The sequence below is a fragment of the Phaenicophaeus curvirostris genome, chromosome W, assembly GCF_032191515.1.
Source record: "Phaenicophaeus curvirostris isolate KB17595 chromosome W, BPBGC_Pcur_1.0, whole genome shotgun sequence".
Taxonomy (NCBI): domain Eukaryota; kingdom Metazoa; phylum Chordata; class Aves; order Cuculiformes; family Cuculidae; genus Phaenicophaeus; species Phaenicophaeus curvirostris.
The window spans coordinates 2,739,326-2,763,024 of record NC_091430.1 but is presented as its reverse complement, the minus strand read 5'-3'; the positions used below and the strand labels follow the sequence as shown (position 1 = coordinate 2,763,024).

The following is a 23,699-nucleotide window of genomic DNA, read 5'->3' as shown; positions in this document are numbered from 1 at the left end:
AAACCAAAACAAACCCATTGGGGCACAGATATTCTGTATAAATAATAGGAATGCAAATAGATCTCTCTGAACTCCCAATAAAAAGGGGGGGTTACTGTTATTCATTAGTATTAACAGATACTTTCTCAGGTTGGCCAGAAGCTTTTCCTTGCAGGACAAATAAAGCAGAAGTCACAAGAGTATTGTTAAATGAAATTATACCTGGTTTTGGAGTGCCTGCAGTAATATTGTCAGGTAGAGGTACACTTTTGTGCTAAAGTGGTAAAAAGGTTAGTGAAATTTTAAGAATTGATTGGCAGTTACATTCTCCATACTGACCACAGGCTAGAGGCCAGGTGGAGAAAATGAACCATAAGGTTGTTGCTGATAAGACAGCAATTAGCTAAAGTTTGTCAAGAAGCCAATTTACATTGGTATCAAGCACTTCCTTTGGCCTTGCTTAGATTTCGAACCAACCCAAGGTCCAAAGAAGACATTAGCCCTGTATACCAATTGAAGTATACAGGAGAAGATCTCAAAGAATTAGGTGAGAATTATTTACAAGATGTTTAATCGGCTACAAAACCAGCTGAACTTGCTTGAGAAACAAAAGAAAGAAAAACAACAACAACAACAAAAAAACAAAACTAAAAAAACCCCACAACCCGACCTGTATTAGCTGCATGGGCTAGAGGTTTAAGATCAACCTGTACATCCTTTTACACCTGGGGATGAGGTTTATGTTAAAGATTTTACAGGAAAACCACTGGGAGAAAAGTGGAATGGACTGTACCAAGTATTGTTAACAGCCTTCGCAGCAATCAAGATGAAAGAACTTGAATCAAGTGAAGAAATCACCTACCAGACAGTGGATAACAGAACGCTTAACACCTTTAAAAATTAAGGCTAACTAAAATGAACTGTAAAGATGAAAAAATTGTTAATATTATTGTTAATGTGTCCATTAAGAGAAGCCTTATTTTCCCATAGGTTGGATGCCTCTATAAACATTTTGGGAAAACTTGCTTGTATAATATACAATAGTATGGCCTTTTGTTTAAATGCCGTTTTTTCAGTACAACATATATTTATTCCATGTATTTTGGGAATCCCCACAAGCATTCAAACCTTTGGAAACTATACGTGGTTGTCAAAACTGTCATATAAATCTAAAACTACGCTGGCTTCCTTTTAACACCAGGAGTAGCCGTGCCCATGAATTATAATACTTTCAAGAGATTTATTTGTAGGTATGCAAGGAACCTCAATTGTACCTCTTGAGCCTTGGAGGACTTAAATCTTGAAACTAGACAACCTCAGCATCAGTTTTAGAAAATAAAGTTGCAATTGATTATCTGTTAGTAAGACACCATAAAGAATGCTCATATTCTGAGAGTATGGGTTGTTCCAATTTGACCGATCAGTCACAGACTGTAGGAACCTCTATAAAAATTAGTATGGCCTTTTTAGCTCCATAGAAGAGTGGAAGGTATAGATATTTCTTGGTTAACTTCCTGGCTCCTAAACTTGCCCTGGTTGAAACAATCTTTTCTCAGTGTTGTAGTATTGGGACTATCAGTTTTGTTAACCTGTATAGTGTTTCAATGTGCATTTTGGTGTTGTCAGTGAACAGCAGAAGGTTATTAGACATGGAAAAGAAATCAGATCAGACACGCAGTAGAGTCAGGAAAATATTTTAAGAGAACTTTAAACAATAAGACCTCTTGTGACTCTTTTGCAAAAGAATTTGCAAAGGCCTTGAAAAAGGGGGATTGAAATTGTGAATTGTAAATTGTGGGATGGAATGTCAACTGTAATGTGTTAAAAACAAGATTAACAACTAAGATAACAATAAGGACTCATCTTCTTGTCACCAGAGTCGTTGAGATTGAGCACTTAGATATGGCCACACCTTAACAGCTCTGGATGGGATTGATCTCATCCCTCCTGGATATGCAATGAGGTTCCAGGAATGAAGTATGCTTGTTATTTCGGGGAAAATATGGATATGAAAACAATTCTGTGTATATAAAGTTCTCTGAAATCACTGATCAGTAGAAGCACTCTGAGGACAAATCCTTAGTCTTCTCCAGAGCTGAATAAAGTGTACCTGCCTTAGTGGTAAAATTAAACTATTAAGCGTAAGTTTCTTTGTTTCAATGGCACTGCAAATTCAAAGTTTCCAAAGGCATACTCTGAGTTCTGGTACCCAGTATACCAGATCTGTGCAGGACGTTTCCTACGACTTACGGGTCTTCCCAAATGGCTAGCCCCAAACAAAATTCAGTTAAAGAATACCTTTACAATCCACAATGGTCCTTGTCTTTTCCCTGGGTGCTACCTTGCCCCCATTCCATGAGCATCACCCCTAAAGGACTGTCAGGTGGAATGCTCGAAGAGGGATCCTCAGATTCCTCTGTCCTTTTTGAACCTCTCTTACTGAGCCTGTTTTCCATTATACCTTTCTTCCCCGCGGGACACCATTCACCTGGAACCCTTTCACTTTCATCCCTTCACTGGCCAGTCTCCTCGTGGAGATATGGAACCATGGTTAGAAGGACTCCACAATCGCCATGGCAAGCACCATGTGCTTACAATGGTGGAAGTGACTACTGGATGTTTGGAAACATACCCTGTGACCCATGCCACTGCCCATAATACTGTCTTAGACCTTTAAAAGCAAGTTTTTTGGTGACATGGCATCCCTGAAAGAAATGAATCAAACAGGACTGTCTACATTTAGCTCGTATCCAGGGGCTAAACAATAGGCAGCTGCTCTATCATGCAATGACACCTCCCCACTCAAGAAGGGGAATCAGGAAAAGAACGGAAGACCCATGGGTTGAAATAGAAACAGTTTTAATAAAACAATAAATACTACTACTACTAAAAATAAACAAAGCTCTACTCAGCCCATATAGTGGTCGTGGGCTTCGCGCTTCCAGAAGTGACCGCCAGATGGCGGACACAGCTAGCACAGCAGTTACCGCAAAACACAAAGATCACAGCAGATGGGAAACCGGGCACCAGGAACAGGAGGCAAACCAGGACCCCTCTGGGACGATGGCCATCGGGAAGGAAGGTAGTCCCTGGCAAACTTCCCGCTTATATATGGAGCATGACATTCATGGTATGGAATAGTTCTGTTTGCCAGCTTGGGTCAGTTGTCCTGATTCCGCTCCTCCCAGTTTTATATACTTGCTTACTTATAAAACATGGGAAATTGAGCAAAGTTCTTTGGTTCCTTAGCAATAATCCAAAACATCAGTTATTTTCCAGCATTCTTCTCATAAGAGAATATAAAGAAACAGCAGTTACTGAAAAGAAAATAAATTCTATCCTAAGTACCTAAGTTACCTAAGTAACAACTGTAAATAATAGATGTTATTAACACTATTTTGATTATGAACTTAAAATGCTGCAGTTACTTAGAAGAAAACTGATTATCCCAGACAAAACCAGGACAGGGACTCATTTCTGAAACAACATCATAAACACCTGGGCCAAGGAGCATGGCATTGACTGGATGTGCCACATCCCCTATCATGCACCAGCCTCTGGGAAAACTGAATGACAAAATGGACTGTTAAAAACCACACTGAGGGCAATGGATATTGGGACATGCAAGCATGGGGATCCACATTTAGCAGAAGCCACTTGGCTAGTTAAAAGTAGAGGATCTGCCAGTCAACTTCGCCCTGCCCAATCAAACTCCCTGCGCACTGTGGAAGGAGATAAGATCCATGTATAAGGAATTGTTTGGGGAAAACAGTCTAGGTTATTCCTTCTTCAGGAAAGGGTAAACCTATTTGTGGGAATATTTTTGCTCAAAGACCTGGGTGCACTTGGTGGGTAATGTAGAAGGATGGAGGAGTCCAATGTGTAGCTCAAGGTGATTTAATCCGGGCTGAAAATAATCCATGATTTGAGTTGCATGGTGGCAATATTACAGGATGCTGTATGCCAACCCTGCTATGAGTTCCATATATCAAAGGTATAGCAGGAACCTCCCACTGCTAGCCAAGCTAGAGGAGGAATTCATTGCAATGTTAAAACGTAAGGCCTAGTCCAAAGGGAACAGGGCGGGGAATGCAACGGATATGCCATTAAATTATTGCAACCCATGATTTGAGTCGCATGTTATAGGAATTACTATAGCAAGAACCACCCGAACCAATGGAGGACAAGCCCTACAAGAAGCAGTGCAAGAGCAGCAGTGACCCAGCCTGAGCTGGCTTTGGAATCCAATAACTCAACACAACACACCACCTGTCCTGTCCTGATTGACCACCATAACACATGTGGCACAAAGTAATGGACTAAATGAACTTAATGGACATTTTGTGAACATCTTACAGGGGTGGTCCATAGACTAAGAGAATGATATCTCTGTATATATCAATATACGGGAAGGGGGGTGGAGGTCAATGAGTATGTAAATGATATGGAATAGGGGGTGAAGAATGTGCTGGTTTTGGCTGGGATAGAGTTAATTTTCTTCACAGTAGCTGGTAAGGGGCTATGATCTGTATTTGTGCTGGAAACAGTGTTGATAACACAGGATGTTTTCATCATTGCTGGGCAGTGCTTACAGAGTCAAGGCCTTCTCTGATCCTCACACTGCCCTGCAGAGAGTAGGCTGGGGGTGCACAGGATGTTGGGAGGGGACACAGCTGGGATAGCTGACCCCAACTGACCAAAGGGATATTCCATGCCCTATGACATCATACTCACCAATAAAACCAGGGGGAAGGTTGGCAGGGAGGCTGCTGCTCGGGGACTGCCTGGGCATGGGTCAGTTGGTGGTGAGTGACTGTTTTCATTTGCATCAATTGTCTTTCTTGGGTTATATTTGTCTCTCTTTGTTATTTTCCTTTTCATTACAACTTATAATTATTTCATTTCAATTATTAAACTGTTTTTATTTCAACTCATGAGTTCTCTCACTTTTACCCTTCTGATTCTTTCCCCCCATCCTACTCTGGGGGAGTGAGTGAGCAGCTGCATGGTGCTTAGTTGCTGGCTGGGGTTAAACCACGACAGCCATAAAGAATTACTGGGGCAGCCTTTGGGCTGCGTGCTGTGCTACAAGATATGGGCAATACTGTCCACCTAAAATGGAAACCCAGAACAAAATGCCATCTTTGAAAGAATGTGTGCATGGTGATGTAATGATCCTAACTAGAAGACAATTGTACATCGAGGAGTTAGTAATCTGCACAATAATTAACCTCAGTAAGCTCAGCTCTGCATTTTGCTACACTTATCCCTCAGCCACAGGATAAACTCAGCCAGCTCATTTTAATAGCAGCTTGCAAGCAGCTCCCACCTGGTATCAGTGATCTACATTATACCCCCTGCATTTGTTTGCCTTGATCTAAAAGTAAAGCAGTGAGTTCTCGTGTAAACATCTTTTGACAGTAGAAATGAACAGTTGTTTTTTTGTAAGAAAACCCTATAAGAGCTCAAATAACCATAATGGGGTAACTCTTTCGACAGGCAGAGTTTGCATGGTGTGCTGCACCCTCATCAGAGGCCCATTTAATACTGCACAACTTAGGGTTCCCAGCATCTGAAGGGACCTAACATTATCTATACTATTCTCTTCTTCTTTATAGTGTTAGCTCTATTAAGTAGCATTTTAAATGATACATTGCAGCATCTAAGCACTTTTCTTACTGGGATCATCATGAATCAACACCTCCTGGTGCAAAAAACCCTCCTCCCCTCCTCCCCCTCTAGTCCCGAATCCTCAGCCCCCTAATCCCATTCTGCCCTCTCCCCGACTCCTCCCTCTTTCAACCTCCCCACAGTCCCTCCCCTTACTCCCTGCTTCATACAATGGTTTTATGATTAGGCCAAAATTAATGATCTAAAGATGACACCATACAGCCATTCCCAGGAATGCTCTCAATTCTCATTTAGAGATTTTCAATTAGAATCCGATTTCCAGTGCAGTCATCCTGAGACTATAAACTCTGTGGATGTGCTCAGCCCTTGCCAATTGTCCTCGTCACTGGCTCTTTTGGTTTTTTTTTCTCCAGTACCAAGGGTTTATTGTGTTCTACTTCCAGATAGGGCACAGTGTCAGGGGACCTAAATTTAAAGAGATATTTTCTTCAGTAGAAGATAATCTGGTAGTCCAAGGCCCCTTGCCCAGTACCCATATGCTGTGCTCGGGGCTGGTACTTTGGCTGGCCTGTGAACAGTTGGAAGTGTGGATACAGGCTTCTTGTAATTCTAATGCTCTCCTTAAAATAAAGGGAAGGCTGTTACCATAAGAAGGATGTTGAGGCTCTGGAGAGAGTCCAGAGAAGAGCAACAAAGCTGGTGAAGGGGCTGGAGAACAGGCCTTATGAGGAGCGGCTGAGAGAGCTGGGGTTGTTTAGCCTGGAGAAGAGGAGGCTGAGGGGAGACCTCATTGCTCTCTACAACTACCTGAAAGGAGGTTGTAGAGAGGAGGGTGCTGGCCTCTTCTCCCAAGTGACAGGGGACAGGACAAGAGGGAATGGCCTCAAGCTCCGCCAGGGGAGGTTTAGGCTAGACGTTAGGAAAAAATTCTTTACAGAAAGGGTCATTGGGCACTGGAACAGGCTGCCCAGGGAGGTGGTTGAGTCACCTTCCCTGGAGGTGTTTAAGGCACGGGTGGATGAGGTGCTGAGGGATATGGTTTAGTGTTTGATGGGAACGGTTGGACTCGATGATCCGGTGGGTCTCTTCCAACCTGGTTATTCTGTGATTCTGTGATCTGTCCCTGGCAAGGTTACATGTGATTTTTCTGTGTGCAGTTCCAGGACAGTTTGGGGTAATCAAATTTATCTTTCTTTCCCCATCTAAAGCACCAATTCAGGGGGAAAAAAATATATCTCCAATCTCCTTGTAACTTTTTATCCCAAGTCCCAGAGCCTTTTCTGAAGATATTACGTTCTGGTACTTCAGTCACATCACTGCTGCGTTTGGTAACACACAGGGTCATTAATCCAGCAGTGACTCGTGTTTCACTGTACCCTGCAACCCAGTCTAAGAAATGGTGATCTAATGGGGTGGACCCCTTTGGGCAAAGAGTATTAGCACAATGCCCCAAACCAGTCTTGTTACTTCCTGGCCTCCGAAGTGTTGCATCCTGCAGTACTGTTCAGCACAGATTGTACTTGACACAAGACGTTATCATCTTCAAAGAATGAACAATGTCTGGAAAAACACTGAAAAAAACCCACCATGCTATCAGAGGGACATTCTGTCTAACATTCAAAAACCACAATAACTTAGATGAAACTTAACTCTACTTTAGCTTAAATAAAAAATATTCCACTATTGTAACAGTAACTACTTCTTGTATCAAATCCCTCCTTTTCTTTTTGGACCTTTGATTCTCATCTAAAGGTCCACACCACCCTTCTTCCCACCAGATAACAAGCAAGGCAGAATAACACCAAGGTTGTTTATCTATATGTGTTCTAGAAATACTATCCTTTTCAAAACTAAGTGTTTTACACAATCACAGAATCACGAGGTCGGAAAGGACCCACTGGATCATCGAGTCCAACCATAATACTGAGAAGACGACGATCCCTATTATGACAGTGATTAACACTAAAGTTTGTGACAAGGAAGCCAGCCACCCTGTCAGTGATATTCCACCTAGGTGACTTAAAAAATTATTCAGCCAATTGCTTTTTTTATAGAATGTTTTGAGTTGGAAGGGACCTTAAATATCATCTAATTTGACCCCCCCTGCCATGGGCAGGGACACCTCCCCACTAGGTCAGGCCACCCAAGGCCCCATCCAGACTGGCCTTGAACACCTCCAGGGATGGAGCATCCACTAATTCCCTGGGCAACCTGTTCCAGTGCCTCACTACCCTCATCGTGAAGAAATTCCTCCTTATGCCTAGTCTAAATCTGCCCCTCTCCAGTTTATAGCCATTGCCCCCTAGTCCTATCACTACATGCCTTAGTAAACAGTCCCTCCCCAGCTTTCTTGTAGGCCCCCTTCAGGTACTGGAAGGTCACTACAAGGTCTCCTCAGAGCCTTCTCCAGGCTGAACAACCCCAACTCTCTCAGCCTGTCCTCGTATGGGAGGTACTCCAGCCCTCTGATCATCTTTGTAGCCCTCCTCTAGACCCGTTTCAACAGCTCCATATCCTTCTTATATTGAGGATTCCAGAAATGGACACAATACTCCAGATGAGGTCTCACATGAGGGAAATAGAGGGGCAGAATCGCCTCCCTCGACCTGCTGGCCATGCTTCTTTTGATGCAGGCCAGGATATGGTTGGCCTTCTGGACTGCGAGCGCGCATTGCCGGCTCATGTCGAGCTTCTCATCAACCAGCATCCCCAAGTCCTTCTCCACAGGGCCGCTCTCAATCACATCAACCCTCATCCTGTATTGAAACTGTGGATTGCCCCGACCCAGGTGTAGGACCTTGCACTTGGCCTTGTTGAACCTCATGAGGTTCGCACAGGCCCACTTCTCCAGCCTGTCCAGGTCCCTCTGGATGACATCCTGTTCTTCCGGTGTGGCAACTGCACCACTCAGCTTGGTGTCATCTGCAAATTTGCTGAGGGTGCACTTGATCTCGCTATATCATTGATGAAGATATTAAACAGCACCAGTCCCAGTACGGACCCCTGAGGGACACCACTTGTCACGGACCTCCATCTGGACATCGAACCGTTGGCCACTACTCTCTGAATACAACCATCCAACCAATTCCTTATCCACCAAACAGTCCACCCATCAAATCCATATCTCTCCAGTTTAGAGAGAAGGATGTTGTAGGGGACCGTGTCAAAGGCTTTACAGAAGTCCAGATAGATCACATCCGTTGTTTTTCCCTTGTCCACTGCTGTGGTTACCCCATCATAGAAATCCACTAGGTTGGTTATACAGGACTTGCCCTTGGTCAAGTCATGCTGGCTGCCACTAATCACTTCCTCGTCCTCCATGTGCTTTAGCATCCTCTTTCTGCATCCTCTCCAAGATCCCGATCTTGTCAGGCAACAGCCTGAATTTGTTCTCTCTGCTTATTAAGATATTGCATTACATTTGGGATATGGATGCAACAATGATCTGTGCCCAATTTCAGATCCCCACAGACACCATGCTCTTTGGCCAGCAATAAATCTAAAACCAGGTGGTGTTGTAACACTGCCTTAGTATTGGCCTGTACCTGAGGACTGATCAGTTTGAATCCTTTGGCAACAGAATTGGCTAGTGTTTCCACTTGCCAGGTAAGACTGTCAATACAAATCTGATTTTCCAGTGCAGTCAGCCCTGGGAGTAAAAAAACTCTGTAATCCCCATCCTACCTCAGTGGATGGGCTTGGTCCTTGACAGTTATCCATGTCACTGGCTCTTTTGTTTTTTTCCCCAATACTGAGGGTTTATAGGGCTCCGATACGCTGTTGTCATTTTAGTCCACCCCTTCACCCACAGTTATCATTGCAAGGATAGTAATTTGAAACATATTCCCAAAATGCATCATGATCTAATTCTTTGAATCCTTATCTTTAGTGGGTTTCCTGAGTCCCGTTGGATTTTCCACTCAGGCTTTGGTAACTGCTCGATACCCATATGGTGAGCAGCTGGGGATCATTGTTCTGTGGTCCATGAAGCAGGAACTTTCTTAATCTGTGAATGATGAATCCAGGGTCCTTTTCCAGCTAGCTTCACAGCTGTGTATGTAGTTAAAAGTACCTGGTACGGTCCTTTCCACTTAGGAGTTAATGGTTCTGAGTCCCAGGACTTGATATACACCCAATCTCCAGGCTGGAATGGATGTGCTGGCCTGTCAAGCTCTAGGGATTTGTTAACAGTCACAAATTTCTGCAGTTCCTGGGGAGTCTTTCCTAAAGATATCAAATAGCTATTGATGTCCAAATTCCCTTTAACAGTGATATCTCCTGGGATACATGGCATCTGATAAGACCTCCCATACAATATCTCATATGGGCTAAGGCCTCCTTGTCAAGGTTGAATTCAAATTCTTAATAATGCTAAAGGTAGAGCTTTTACCCAGGTCATAGAGATTTCCTGACATATTTTACTCAACTGCAACTTCAAAGTATAATTCTTTCTCTCCACTTTCCCACTAGACTGAGGCCTATAAGGCGTATGCAAATCCCAGGATATTCCCAGAACACTTATTAGTTGTTTGATTGCTTCTGCCACAAAATGAGGACATCTGTCCTAAGACATTCCTAAAGGCATCCCAAACCTTGGAATAATTTCTTTAAGTAAAATTTTACTACTTCTCTTGCCTTACTGGTGCGAGCAGGGGAAGCCTCTGACTAGTTCGAAAAGGTATCTACTGAAAGTAGAACATATCTGTATCCTTTTTTGAGATAACTCAGTAAAATCTATTTGCCAGTGATTTCCAGGGGAATTTCCTTCCTTAACATTCCCAAGTATTACTCCATTATTTGGATTGGTTCTTTGGCATACCCCAGATTTTCCATAACTGAACAAATAATTTCCGTCATGGCCCTTCCTATAACTACTTTCTTCAAGTGTTTTAAAAGATTCTCTGTTCCCCAATGTACTTTATCATGTTCCCTTTTGGCCAATTCCCTTAAAAGAAAAGGAGGTATTACCACCTGCCCAGTGGGTGTGACAAACCACCCACTCTTTTGCTCGTTTGCCTGTGATATCTTGATCAATCTAAGGTCCTTATTATCATATCTAGGAGGTGTTTCTGGCAATTGTATTTATTTCTCTGGCGCTAAAGCCATAATGCCTGTTTCTGCAGCCTCTTTAGCAGCTTTATCAGTCAACTGATTTCCCAATCCAATATTAGATGTCTCCGATTGATGTGCCTTACAATGCATGACAGCCACTTCTGTAGGTTTCTGAAGACTGGCTAGTAATTTTGAATTTGTTCTGTATGCTTGATTCCAGTCCCTCGTCCTGTTAAAAGCCCCCTCTCTTTCCATGTGGTTGCATGAGCATGCACAACTCCAAAGGCATATTTGGAATCTGTCCATATACTGACTCTCTGGTGACAGTAAGGATGAAACTGGCACTGAGGGGTTAGATATTCCAAGGACCAGTCAATTGGGAATGAACGCTATTCCCTTTATGAGGGCTAAAGGTTCGCCAGCCCAGCTGAAGTGCATTTACACCAATGCACGCAGCATGGGCAATAAGCAGGAGGAGTTGGAAGCTGTTGTAGGGCAAGGAGACTACGATGTCGTTGCCATCACGGAAACGTGGTGGGACGACTCATATAACTGGAGTGCCGCTATGGTGGGGTATAAACTCTTCAGGCGGGACAGGAAGGGTAGGAGAGGTGGTGGGGTAGCCCTCTATGTTAGAGAGTGCTTTGATACCCTGGAGCTCAGTTATGGTGATGACAGGATCGAGTGCCTGTGGGTTAAAATCAGAGGAGCCCACATGAAAGTAGATATTGTGATGGGAGTCTGTTACAGACCACCCAGCCAAGAAGAAGCAGCTGATGAGCTCTTCTATAAACAACTGGGGGTAGTCCCAAGATCACTACCTCTTGTCCTTGTGGGAGACCTCAGTCTTCCAGATGTCTGCTGGAAGTACAATACAGCAGAAAGGAAGCAGTCTAGGAGGTTCCTGGAGTGCGTGGAAGACGACTTCCTCACACAGCTGGTGAGTAGGCCAACAAGGGAAAGCGCCCTCCTGGACCTGCTGTTTGTCAACCTGCTGTTTGTTTGGCCTTGTGGGGGATGTGACGGTTGGAGGATGCCTGGGACAAAGCGATCACGAGATGATAGGTGAAGAGGGGGATTAGCAGAACAGTAACATTAAACTTCCAGAGGGCAGACTTGGGACTGTTCAGAAGGCTGGTTGGCAAAGTCCCATGGGAGACAGTCCTTAAGGGCAAGGGAGCCCATGAGGGCTGGGCGCTCTTCAAAAAGGAAATCCTAGCAGCTCAGGAGCAAGCCGTCCCCATGTTCTGGAAAAGGAGCCGGCAGGGGAAAAAACCAGCTTGGTTGAGTAGGGAGATCTTGAGAGACATCAAAAAGAAGAGGAATGTCTATGAGCTTTGGAAGAAGGGACAGGCCTCTTGGGTGGACTACAGGGAGGAAGTGAGATTGTGCAGAGAAAATACCAGGAGAGCTAAGGCCCAACTAGAAATCAGATTGTCCAAGTCTGTGAAAGATAATAAAAAAATCTTTCTATAAATACATTAACAATAAAAGGAGGACTAGGGAGAATATTCAGTCCCTATTGGATGCAGATGGAACAACTGTGACAAAGGATGAGGACAAGGCTGAGGTACTTAATGCCTTCTTTGCCTCAGTCTTTAATAGTAAGGAAAGTTGTTCCTTCTGTGTACACACCCAGGAGTTAGAGAAGCAGAACAGAGCTCCCATGATCCAGGAGGAGGTGGTTAGAGCCTTGCTTGCCCAGATAGACACCCACAAGTCTATGGGGCTGGATGGGATCCACCCGAGAGTATTGAAGGAGCTGGCGGATGTGCTGGCTAAACCCCTTTCCATCATCTTCCAGCAGTCCTGGCTGACTGGGGAAGTTCCACTGGACTGGAGGCCGACTGATGTTGTGCCCATCTATAAGAAGGGTCACAGGGAGGATCCAGGGAACTACAGGCCTGTCAGTCTGACCTCAGTGCTGGGAAAAGTCATGGAAGAGGTGATCTTGAGTGCCATCATGAAGCACATGCAAGAGAACTGGGTGATCAGGCCCAGTCAACAGGGGTTCACAAAAGGCAGGTCTTGCCAAACTAACCTGATCGCCTTCTATGACAAAGTGACCCGCCTACTGGACGAGGGAAAGGCTGTGGATGTGGTCTTCCTGGACTTCAGTAAAGCCTTTGACACAGTTTCTCACAGCATTCTGCTTAGGAAACTGTCAGCCTCTGGCCTGGACAGGCGCACACTCTCCTGGGTGGAAAACTGGTTGGATGGCCAGGCCCAGAGAGTGGTGGGAAATGGCGTTAAACCCAGCTGGAGGCCAGTGACAAGTGGGGTTCCCCAGGGCTCTGTGCTGGGTCCAGCCCTGTTCAATGTCTTTATCAGTGACCTGGATGAAGGCATTGAGTGCACCCTTAGCGTGTTTGTGGACGACACTAAGCTGGGTGCAAGTGTTGATCTGCTGGAGGGTAGGGAGGCTCTCCAAAGGGATCTGAACAGGCTGGACTGCTGGGCTGAGACCAGAGGCACGAGGTTTAACAAGGCCAAATGCCGGGTCCTGCACTTGGGGCACAACAACCCTATGCAGTGCTACAGACTAGGAGAAGTCTGGCTACTACCCGAAAGGAGGTTGTGGAAGGAGGGAGCTGGCCTCTTCTCCCAAGTGACAGAGGACAGGACAAGAGGGAATGGCCTCAAGCTCTGCCAGGGGAGGTTCAAGGCTTGACATCAGGAGAAAATTTTTTACGGAAAGGATCTTTGGGCATTGGAACATGCTGCCCAGAGAGGTGGTTGAGTCACCTTCCCTGGAGGTGTTTAAAGGACAGGTGGATGAGGTGCTGAGGGGCATGGTTTAGTGATTGATAGGAATGGTTGGACTCGATGATCCAGTGGGTCTTTTCCAACCTAGTGATTCTGTGATTCTCTTGTCTTGACTCAAACCCAAGGCCCTGGTTAGGGCCACTAATTTGGCTTTCTGAACAGAGGTTGTTAATGGCAAAGCACGAGCTCCCACTACTATGGAGCTTATTGTGGTAATTGTATATGCTGACAACCTTTTTTCTCCTTGTACAAAACTGCCCCCATCTGAAAATAATTCCCAGTCTAGACTGCCAAGTGGTTGATCTTTAAGATCCAGGCGGCTGGAATATACTTCTGCTATCGTATGCAAACAATCATGCTCAGGAGTTCCTTATACTTGGTCAGTAGAAAGAAGCACTGCTGGGTTAGCAACTGAGGTGGTCCTAAGGAGGACACCATCTCGCTCTAATAATACCACCTGGTACTTTAACACTCATCTAGGAGAGAGCCAATGTCCTCTTTTTGTTGCAGGACAGTGATGACCCTATGTGGTACATACACTGTCATTTTCTGACCTATTGTAAATCTGCAAGCTTCCTGGATCAACATTACTGTGGCAGCAACTGCTTTCAGGCAGCTCGGCCATCCTTTGCCGACATTATCCAGTTGTTATGGGAGATAGACCACTGCGTGTCTCTGCTCTCCCAGAAACTGCAATAGCAGTCCCAGGGTTGTCCCATGTCTTTCATGGATGAAAAGCTCAAAAGGCTTTGTTAAATCCAGTAGCCTGAGTGCTGGCACTTTCATTAGAGACAATTTTAAATATTTGTAGGCTACCCTGCTGTTATCTGTCCAATCCAGGTGCTCAGTGGTAGATGACTTCAACACCTCATACAAAGGTTTTACTTACAGTCCATAATTTGAAATCCAAAGCTGACACCACCCTACCATCTCAAGAAAGGTTCTCAACTCATGGACTGTCCAGGGTTCTCACAGTTGACAAATAGCTTCTTTTCTTTGCCATTGTCCTTTTTGTATCTCAAATCCAAAAAAAGCCACAGTTCTTTGTACCACCTGAGTCTTCTCTCTGGAAACTGTAAACACTTAGTCCCAAAAAGTTTAAAAGATTTATAGTCAGTCACAAACAATCTTCTTTAGTAGTTGCAGCAATGAGGCTATCATCCACATACTGTAGCACTGTTCCACTGTAATTTTCTTTTTTCCATATTTCTAGTTCTTTGGCTAATTGATTCCTCAAAATTATTGAACTGCTTTAAATCCTTGAGGTAGAACGGTCTGTGTATACTGAGTTTTTCTCCCAGTCTCGGGATTTTCCCACTCAAAAGCAAAAAGCTCTTGATTTCCCTTTTCAAGGGGAATGCAGAAAAAGGCAACCTATAAGTCTAGCATTGTAAACCAACCCTGTGTTTCAGTTAAAGCTGTTAAAAGGGTATACGGAGCCGCAGCTGCTGGATGTATATCCTGAACAATTTTATTTAACGCTCTAAGATCCTGTACTAAATGGTAACCCTTACCATTTGCCTTTTAACCAGTAAAATCCGGATATTATATTTTGACTCATATTTCACAACTTATTGCAAGAGTTTCTGAATTACCAATATTAACCCAAGCTTAGCTTCCAATTTTAAAAGGTATTGTTTAATTCTTACCGGGACCAATCCTGGTTTCAAATTGCCTCTTACAGGTTCTTGGACATTCTGTAATAATAAAGCTGTCGCTTCAATATATTCAGATTCTGGTATATAAACTTCAACTTCCCTTTCTCCAAATCTTATTTGAGCTTCTAATTTTTCAAGCAAATCCTTTCCTAAGAACGGCTTTGGGGAGCCTGGCAAATACAAAGACTGATGAGTTACCCACTGTTTTCCTAATTTAAATTTCAAAGATTTTTTAAAAAGTGGTTGGCTTTCCCTGTCTCCCATTGCACCAATAATGCTTATATTTTATTTTAAATATATTTTATTATTATTATCTTTTCAAAGTATTCAATACAGAATACGTCGCCCCAATGTCCACAAGAAATTAAATTTCCTCTTCCCCTAACTTGATTTTAACTAGAAGTTTTGCAGAAAATTCCTCTGGTCTCCTTCAGTCCTGTTCTACAGAGAACAGGGGATTCAGAGGGGTGCCTTAATTCAAAAGAGGGCATTCCCGCTTCCAATGCCCCTCCTTTTTTGTTATGGGAGATAGGCCACTGCGTGTCTTTGCTCTCCCAGAAATTGCAATAGTAGTCCCAGGGTTGTCCCATGTCTTTCATGGGTGAAAAGCTCTCTGGCGTCCTTATTAGGGGACGAGGGGAAGATCTCCGTACACCCGCAAAGGCACAGCCCCACCGCTACAGCGGTGTGTTTTTCAACAGGGGTGAGCGGGGGAACATTTCTCCCTGCTTCCGCGGCAGGCGGGCAATTTTTAGAAGCCAAAATGATGGAAGAGACTGTGTCTCTGGTGACCGCCTAGAGCCAGCAGTCTTCCCTTAAGTTTGGAGGAAGCAGGGTAGGGTCCCATCCAGTACATATAAACTATGCTCAACGCCGCGGCTTTCCCTGCGTTGAGTGGTGCCGATCTTCCTTTTCATTGGCTGGGTGTTTCCTTTTCCTTCCTGTATGCAGTAGCAGCGGCTATTGAACAGAGAAGGAGTGAAGAAAAAACAGTGAAAGAATTTTAAAGAAACAAAACAGCTGGAGAAGGAAAAAAACTGGGAAACCTCGAGCCTAGGACGGGAAAGAATCGAGGGGTGCAAGAAGGAATCAGTGTTCTTACATTAACAATAGAAGAAGGAACAGAGGTGGAGAGTCAGGAAGAGGAATGTAGATTAGAAACGGCGGAAAAGGAAAAGGTCGCTAAGACTCACTGTATCGCGGTGCCTGGGAAGTTGCTGTTGAATGGATCCGCCCCTCTGAGGGAGGGAGGAAGGAAGGAAGGGAGAGCGAGCGAGGCAGGCAGGCAGGCTGGCCGGCCAGCCAGCCAGCCAGCCAGCCAGCCAGCCAGGACCGTTGGAACAGACACGTCTTTGCTTCGCTCCTCTCTCATTTCTTTCCTCTTTTTGTTGCTTGTTCGCTTCGCGCTTGGGGGACCTAGGCTAAAGTGACGCCCGAGCAGCCCAGCGGGAGCCTAGGGACAGGCCTGGGCTGCAGCCTCAAAATTAGGATGTCCCGACACGAAGGTGAGAGATCCGAGGCCGCGCGGGGTGGTGGGGAAGAGATGTCCTAGAGCCCTGTACGGCGTTAGGGCCTTTCACGCCGCCGTGTGAGGTGGGTCAACATGGCGGCGTCGCCATCGCTGAGAGCGGGGCCTGTGGAATCGGTTGTGGAAAGTGGCCATGGTGGGAGGAGGAAGGCGGGGGCCAGGCCTCTCTTTGCAGCGTCGCGGGAGGGGAGCTGGCGGCCGTGCCCGTTACGGGTAGGCCCCGCGTCCCTTTTCTGTTATCGCTAAGCACGCACGCCAGGCCTGTGCTATTTGAGGTTGAAGGGCCTGTCTCAGCTTCAAGCGGATCTAGTCTCTGTCATCCCTCACTAGCCTGTGTCTCAGGCCTTGCTTCGCCCCGGACAAGGAGTGTGTCGGAGGCAGATGGTAGAGGGGAGGAGACGAGAGCTGTTCATTTTTGTTCCCCTTACTCCACTATTTGAAGAATGGGCCTGAGAGGCGGGCCTGGCTGGATCTGGTTTGGAGGAGAGGAGGAAGGTGTAAGGGGAGTGAGAAGTGTGTGTCGGGTGGCTTGCTGATGTGTCCTGCGAGCTGTGAAAGGTATGATGAGAAGGGGAGGCAGGTTTGGCGTGATATGCTCCCTCTGAGAGAAAGTACCCCTAGGTTTCTTAGGGTAGGGAGGAGAAGGGACCGTTGAAGCATGAGGCAGGGGGAGGAGGCGATGTAACGAGGGTGGTTTAGCATCCAAGGTTGTGAATTGGGGTGTGGTAAGGAACTCATGTACGTAATTGGCTGTCTGTGATGTTGGGATAGGGAGAAAGAATTTATACAATCTTCATGGCCTTATTCAGGTGTAGTTTGCATTTTGTTAGCTTTGGCAGGTTGAGAAGTAATGTATTATTTTTTTAGTTTTGTATTTTAAAAGAGGAAACATGCTGATGTAGTAGGAGCTTTTGTAGAAAGGTCTTCATACAATTATTTGTGTTCTTTTTTTTTTTTTTGCCATGGATAAGTGAAATGGATTGTTAAAGATTAATAAAAAAAGTGAGAAGAATGGAGAGAAAAATAAAATAAGGTAATTTGTGTAGAGAGAAGTCGTGTGTGGTATTCGTAAAGAAACTTGCTTAGGTTTCTACCTCTTCTTACCGGTAGTTGCACTAATATAGAATATTCTGTAGAGGTTCTGCCTTGTATCTTGAAAGGATATTTTTTTTGCTCTGTTAGGAACTAAATTTTGTACCTGTCTCCATACATTATTGTCACAGCTCTAGGAGAATCAAAATAATCTTTTTATAAGGAATGGAGATATCTTTATTTAATCTTAATGTTTTGAAAGCAATGTGCTAGAAGACTTCAATGTTGATGAATAATAATACTGACTCCTAGATGGAGGGTTGGTAACTTGATGCTGAACTAGAGTATGATGGCTACTCAGTGTATAACTACAACATTTTGTTAGTGTGTGCTTGCCTATCTAAGACCAGTTTTGCTTCTAACACCTTTTTTTTTTTTTCTGGTAAAGGTACCAAATCCTCTTGGTTGTTTTCTGATTAAGATGTGATTTTGTGCGCATTTGTTTTTTAGTGGGGTGGGAGGTTTTGTTTTGGTTTTCATTTCTTGAAGAGTGAGTATGGTTGTTGGTTTATCTGCATAGGACGCAGATAATGAGGCAAATGCTAACAACAGTGAGTAAATAAGTTTTAATAAAAAGATTTTGCTTGCGTCTTTGTTGGAAAAAGTACTATGTAGACTGCTTCTGCGATCCATGGTGGGTGATTTTAAGCATGGTAGTAGGATGCAGACTTTTTAGATTGTACTGGTTAAAGCTACAAAAGTGGTATGATGTGATGTTTTAATAAAGGAGAAGAATTATCAGAATTGTTTTTTTAAATGTATTGATAGAGATTATGTTTTGAGGTTTTTCTAGTGGATGTTATTTTTTTTTTTGTAGTGCAGGGAATAAAGTTTTTTCCTTAGTATTTCTATTCATCAGCAGAAATCAAAGTATGGAAAGTACATCAAGCGTGGGTCTGTTAAAAATTGGAAACAGGTATATAGGTGTTCTTTGAAATTGCATGTTTTTAAAAATAATTATCTTCTAATAAACTGATGATAATGCTACATTGTTGACATAACTATCTTTTTATATTAAGAAGGAAAAAACCCATAAATCCTGAAAAGATATAAAGCTGCAGCAACAGTTATATGTTGTGGTAGTTTTTTATTAGGAACCTGATTTGTCTTGAGTTTTTAAAATGTTTTTCTTTTATTCCCCATTTAACATGTTTCATGTGTTAATTTTCTATTAGTTATAAAACTAAAATAAGTTGCCTTCATGAGAATTCTTAGGCAACCACAGACCCTACAAAATCTGTAAGTTGATGGAAGTTGCTTTTGCAAGAATAAGTTATAGGAGAAAAGCAAGTTTCAATCATGTTAATGAATTGTATCTCTGCTGTGTGTTTTTGTCAAAATGACTTGTCAAATGCTGGAGAACTTGGAATTCCAGTGTCTTGGGGCTCTAAATAAGTATCTGATGCAGGTATAAGCTTACTTTACATCAGGGTGTCTCTTGGCAGTTTTCTTTGCTTTGTGGTAAGAAATTAAGTCATGTTGTGGATCAGAAGTTGGTTGGGAGATAGGAAAAAGAGACTAGAATTCAACCGTTGACCTTTTTCCATTGACTGTTTAATACCTTCAGAAATGGAACTAATCTAGAACTTCAAAATTACCCAGAAAGTGGAGGATGTTGGGGAAGGAAATGGCGAGATAGAAGCGTTTGCAAATAAGACACTTACTTGAGCTAGGGGTGACTAGAAGGTCTTCTAAGGAACTCTAGAAAGAGCTAAATAATCTCAATGCATGAGCAGCAGGAGATGAGTGAAATTAATTTGTGTTTAAAAGGAAAAGCAATAGGGAGGGATTAACTCTTCAGATAACTTAAAGTGTCTACTTCAGTGGTATTAACCTGGGAAAGGTTTTGGTGTATCACCGTAGATAATCATGCTTCTGTTTTTACTGCTACTGTGTTTGTTGGTAAGATGTGAAAAATGTTACTGCATTCAAGAAGCTGCTCAGAACAGCAAGATTATGAAGTTGATAACTTGGGAGTTGAGATGTGCCAGAACTAGTTTATGCAGAGAAACCTAATTCAGCCCTCTTGGAGTACGTGCACTGTGAAATCACACAACCATATATTATCTTCTCTGTTGTACCCTGCCTTGTCAAGAGTGTATAGGGGAGGACCCTTGTTCTTTTTTTGGAGGTGGAGAGTGAACAAGGAGGGGGAGGCATTATAGAAAGAAAGTATTTTTGTGATGTTGATAGTTGAATTTTGTTGTGGAAAGCTGGATTCGTTCCTGCCTCTTCTATGGAGTTCTTCAGAAATGCCAGGCAAATCACTTGGACAAGAGTTTACAGGTGGCTACTGACTGTATTTCTTGTTTCATGAAGGCACAACTGAAAACTTTGAGCATTCACAACTGCAATTGTGATACCGGCAAATTAGCGGCTTTTCTCCTATTTTAGATCTTAGAAATGTGAAACTTCCAAACAAAATGTATTCTTGGCCTAGGGAACTTTAACTAGGTGATCAAATGTGGTAATTAAAAGCTGTGAAAATGAGTCATATGGAGACCAACAGACAGTTTAATTCAGGCAGCACTGTCAGATTTCAGTATAACAGCGTTATAAACTATTGTATGCAGCTTATATCCCCTCCAAAGAACTCAAGAAGTGATGGGGGGAGAGACAAAGGACTATTGCATGAATAGAGACTGAAAAAAAATCATTATCTTCAAGGCTGCCAAAGAATCAAAAAAGAATGAATAGCTTAAATAATATAGATGAAGAGTGCTTTGGGGGTGTGTGTGTTTATATAATAAAAGAACAGGGGATTATACAATTAAAGAGGCTGATGATTCAAAACTCATTAACATCTTGGGTATCCCAGCCCCAGAAGCAGTAGATCATAGGAATTTCTCAAGGTTGGAAATGTATTAGGAGATATTAGTGGAAGTGCTCCTTATGTACCTGTCAGTGATTTCAGTCTTTGGGGGGGAAAAAAAAGAAAAATTAAAAATAGTGTTCAGATTTATTTGCTACGTATTTATTGCATAACTTATATACTTTTGTGTATGCTGGTTGTATTTCAGAAATTTTTTTGCTTGATTGGATCTTGAAATTGTTGAGAGTTTTAATATAGGTAAGTCTTTGTTAGCTGGACTTCTATGATTATTGAAAAGTCCTTGTAGCCAGACAACAAATTCATTTACAGCAGATTTCATTCTAAATTTGACTATGGAAAGGTAGGTATCTGAAAGGAAAATTCAAGATGTACTTTAAGAAGCACATCAAAGCTTTGTCAAAGCAAGCCATAGAGAACGCAACTCTCAGCAGTTTAAGCTTTTAAAACACTCCACTCAACTCTTAAAATCGTGTGAACTACTTTTCATACACCTTAATTCTGTCCCCTGCTGTTTTATGTATTACCTGTTTAAGATGAAAATAACAAATGCAAGTTGACTTGATTGCTGTACAGATATAAGGATCATCCCCAGATGAGCTCTAAACATCCCCAGATTTCTGCTGTAAACCGTGACCATCTTTTGTCTTATAGACTTACAATTGTAAATTATATTAAATCAATTGGAGATTTACTAAGCTGAATTGGAAGCTGCATTGTTATTAGTTGACTCCTAAAGACTTTAGATATGCTTCCCGGTACTCTTCTCTTGTGCTTATCTTTGACTTCAGAGAACTCCAAGGATGAAAAGCTTTTTTTGCTCTGCATTTTTTGGATACTGAAAGCAGAATAGATGCAATGATTGGCCAAATAGACACACACAAGTCTGTGGGGCGGGATGGGATCCACCTGAGAGTACTAAGGGAGCTGGCAGACATGCTTGCCAAACCCCTTTCCATCATCTTCCAGCAGTCATAGAATCATAGAATAACCAGGTTGGAAGAGACCCACCGGATCATCGAGTCCAACCATTCCTATCAAACACTAAACCACATCCCTCAGCACCTCATCCACCTGTGCCTTAAACACCTCCAGGGAAGGTGACTCAACCACCTCCCTGGGCAGCCTGTTCCAGTGCCCAATGACCCTTTCTGTTAAAAATGTTTTCCTAATGTCCAGCTTAAACCTCCCCTGGCTGAGCTTGAGGCCATTCCCTCTTGTCCTGCCCCTGTCACTTGGGAGAAGAGGCCAGCACCCTCCTCTCCACAGCCTCCTTTCAGGTAGTTGTAGAGAGCAATGAGGTCTCCCCTCAGCCTCCTCTTCTCCAGGCTAAACACCCCCAGCTCTCTCAGCCGTTCCTCATAAGGCCTGTTCTCCAGCCCCCTCACCAGCTTTGTTGCTCTTCTCTGGACTCGCTCCAGAGCCTCAACATCCTTCTTGTGGTGAGGGGCCCAAAAGCGAACACAGGATTCGAGGTGCAGTCTCACCAGTGCCGAGTACAGAGGGAGAATAACCTCCCTGGACCTGCTGGTCACACCATTTCTGATACAGGCCAAGATGCCTTTGGCCTTCTTGGCCACCTGGGCACACTGCTGGCTCATGTTGAGTCGGCTGTCAACCAGCACCCCCAGGTCTTTCTCCTCCAGGCAGCTTTCTAGCCAGACTTCTCCTAGTCTGTAGCACTGCATAGGGTTGTTGTGCCCCAAGTGCAGGACCCGGCATTTGGCCTTGTTAAACCTCATGCCATTGGACTCAGCCCAGCGGTCCAGCCTGTTCAGATCCCTTTGCAGAGCCTCCCTACCCTCCAGCAGATCAACACTTGCACCCAGCTTAGTGTCGTCCGCAAACACGCTAAGGGTGCACTCAATGCCTTCATCCAGGTCATTGATAAAGACGTTGAACAGAGCTGGACCCAGCACAGAGCCCTGGGGAACCCCACTTGTCACTGGACTCCAGCTGGGTTTAACGCCATTTCCCACCACTCTCTGGGCCCGGCCATCCAACCAGTTTTCCACACAGGAGAGTGTGCGCCTGTCCAGGCCAGAGGCTGACAGTTTCCTAAGCAGAATGCTGTGAGAAACTGTTTCAAAGGCTTTACTGAAGTCCAGGAAGACCACATCCACAGCCTTTCCCTCATCCAGCAGCCGAGTGACTTTGTCATAGAAGGCGATCAGGTTAGTTTGGCAAGACCTGCCTTTTGTGAACCCCTGTTGACTGGGCCTGATCACCCAGTTCTCTTGCATGTGCTTCATGATAGCACTCAAGATCACCTGCTCCATGACTTTCCCTGGCACTGAGGTCAGACTGACAGGCCTGTAGTTTCCTGGATCCTCCCTGCGACCCTTCTTGTAGATGGGCACAACATCAGCCTCCAGTCCAGTGGGACTTCCCCAGGACTGTTGGAAGATGATGGAAAGGGGTTTGGCCAGCATATCTGCCAGCTCCTTCAATATCCTTGGATGAATCCCATCCGGCCCCATAGACTTGTGGGTGTCTAGTCAGGCTAGCAAGGCTCTGACCACCTCCTCTTGGATCATGGGAGCCTCATTTTGCTCCTCTAGCTCCTGGGTTTGTACACAGATGGAACAACTTTCTTTACAATTAAAGACTGGGGCAAAGAAGTCATTAAGTACCTCAGCCTTTTCCTCATCCCCTGTCACTGTTGTTCCTTCTGCATCCAATAGGGACTATATGGTCTCCCTAGTCCTCCTTTTATTATTTATATATTTATAGAAGGATTTTTTGTTATCTTTCACAGACTTTGCCAATCTGACTTCTAGCTGAGCCTTAGCCCTTCTGATTTTTTCTCTACACAGTCTCACTTCCCTCCTGTAGTCCACCCAAGAGGCCTGTCCCCTCTTCCAGAGCCCATAAACATTTCTCTTCTTCTTGATATCCCTCAAGATCTCTCTGTTCAACCAAGCTGGCTTTCTCCCCTGCTGGCTTTTTTTCCGGAACATGGGAATGGCTTTCTCCTGAGCTGCTAGGATTTCCTATTTGAAGAGCTCCCAGCCCTCATGGGCTCCCTTGCCCTTAAGGACTGTCTCCCATGAGACTTTGCCAACCAGCCTTCTGAAGAGTTCAAAGTCTGCCCTCTGGAAATTTAATGCTACTGTCCTGCTAACCACCCTCTTCATTTCACCTAGAACAGAAAACCCTATCA

At 44.0% G+C, this 23,699-nt stretch overlaps 1 protein-coding gene across 1 annotated transcript in view; it reads left to right on the top strand.

Moving 5' to 3' along the window:
• Positions 1 to 16,527: 16,527 nt before the first annotated feature.
• The window catches only part of KCMF1 (potassium channel modulatory factor 1), a 64,808-nt gene continuing 57,636 nt past the window's right edge, over positions 16,528 to 23,699 (top strand). Inside the window, exon 1 of the mRNA XM_069879769.1 lies at positions 16,528 to 16,591. Within this exon, the coding sequence (XP_069735870.1) occupies positions 16,576 to 16,591 (16 nt within the window). The 5' untranslated portion in view covers positions 16,528 to 16,575. The remainder of the gene's footprint in view (positions 16,592 to 23,699) is intronic.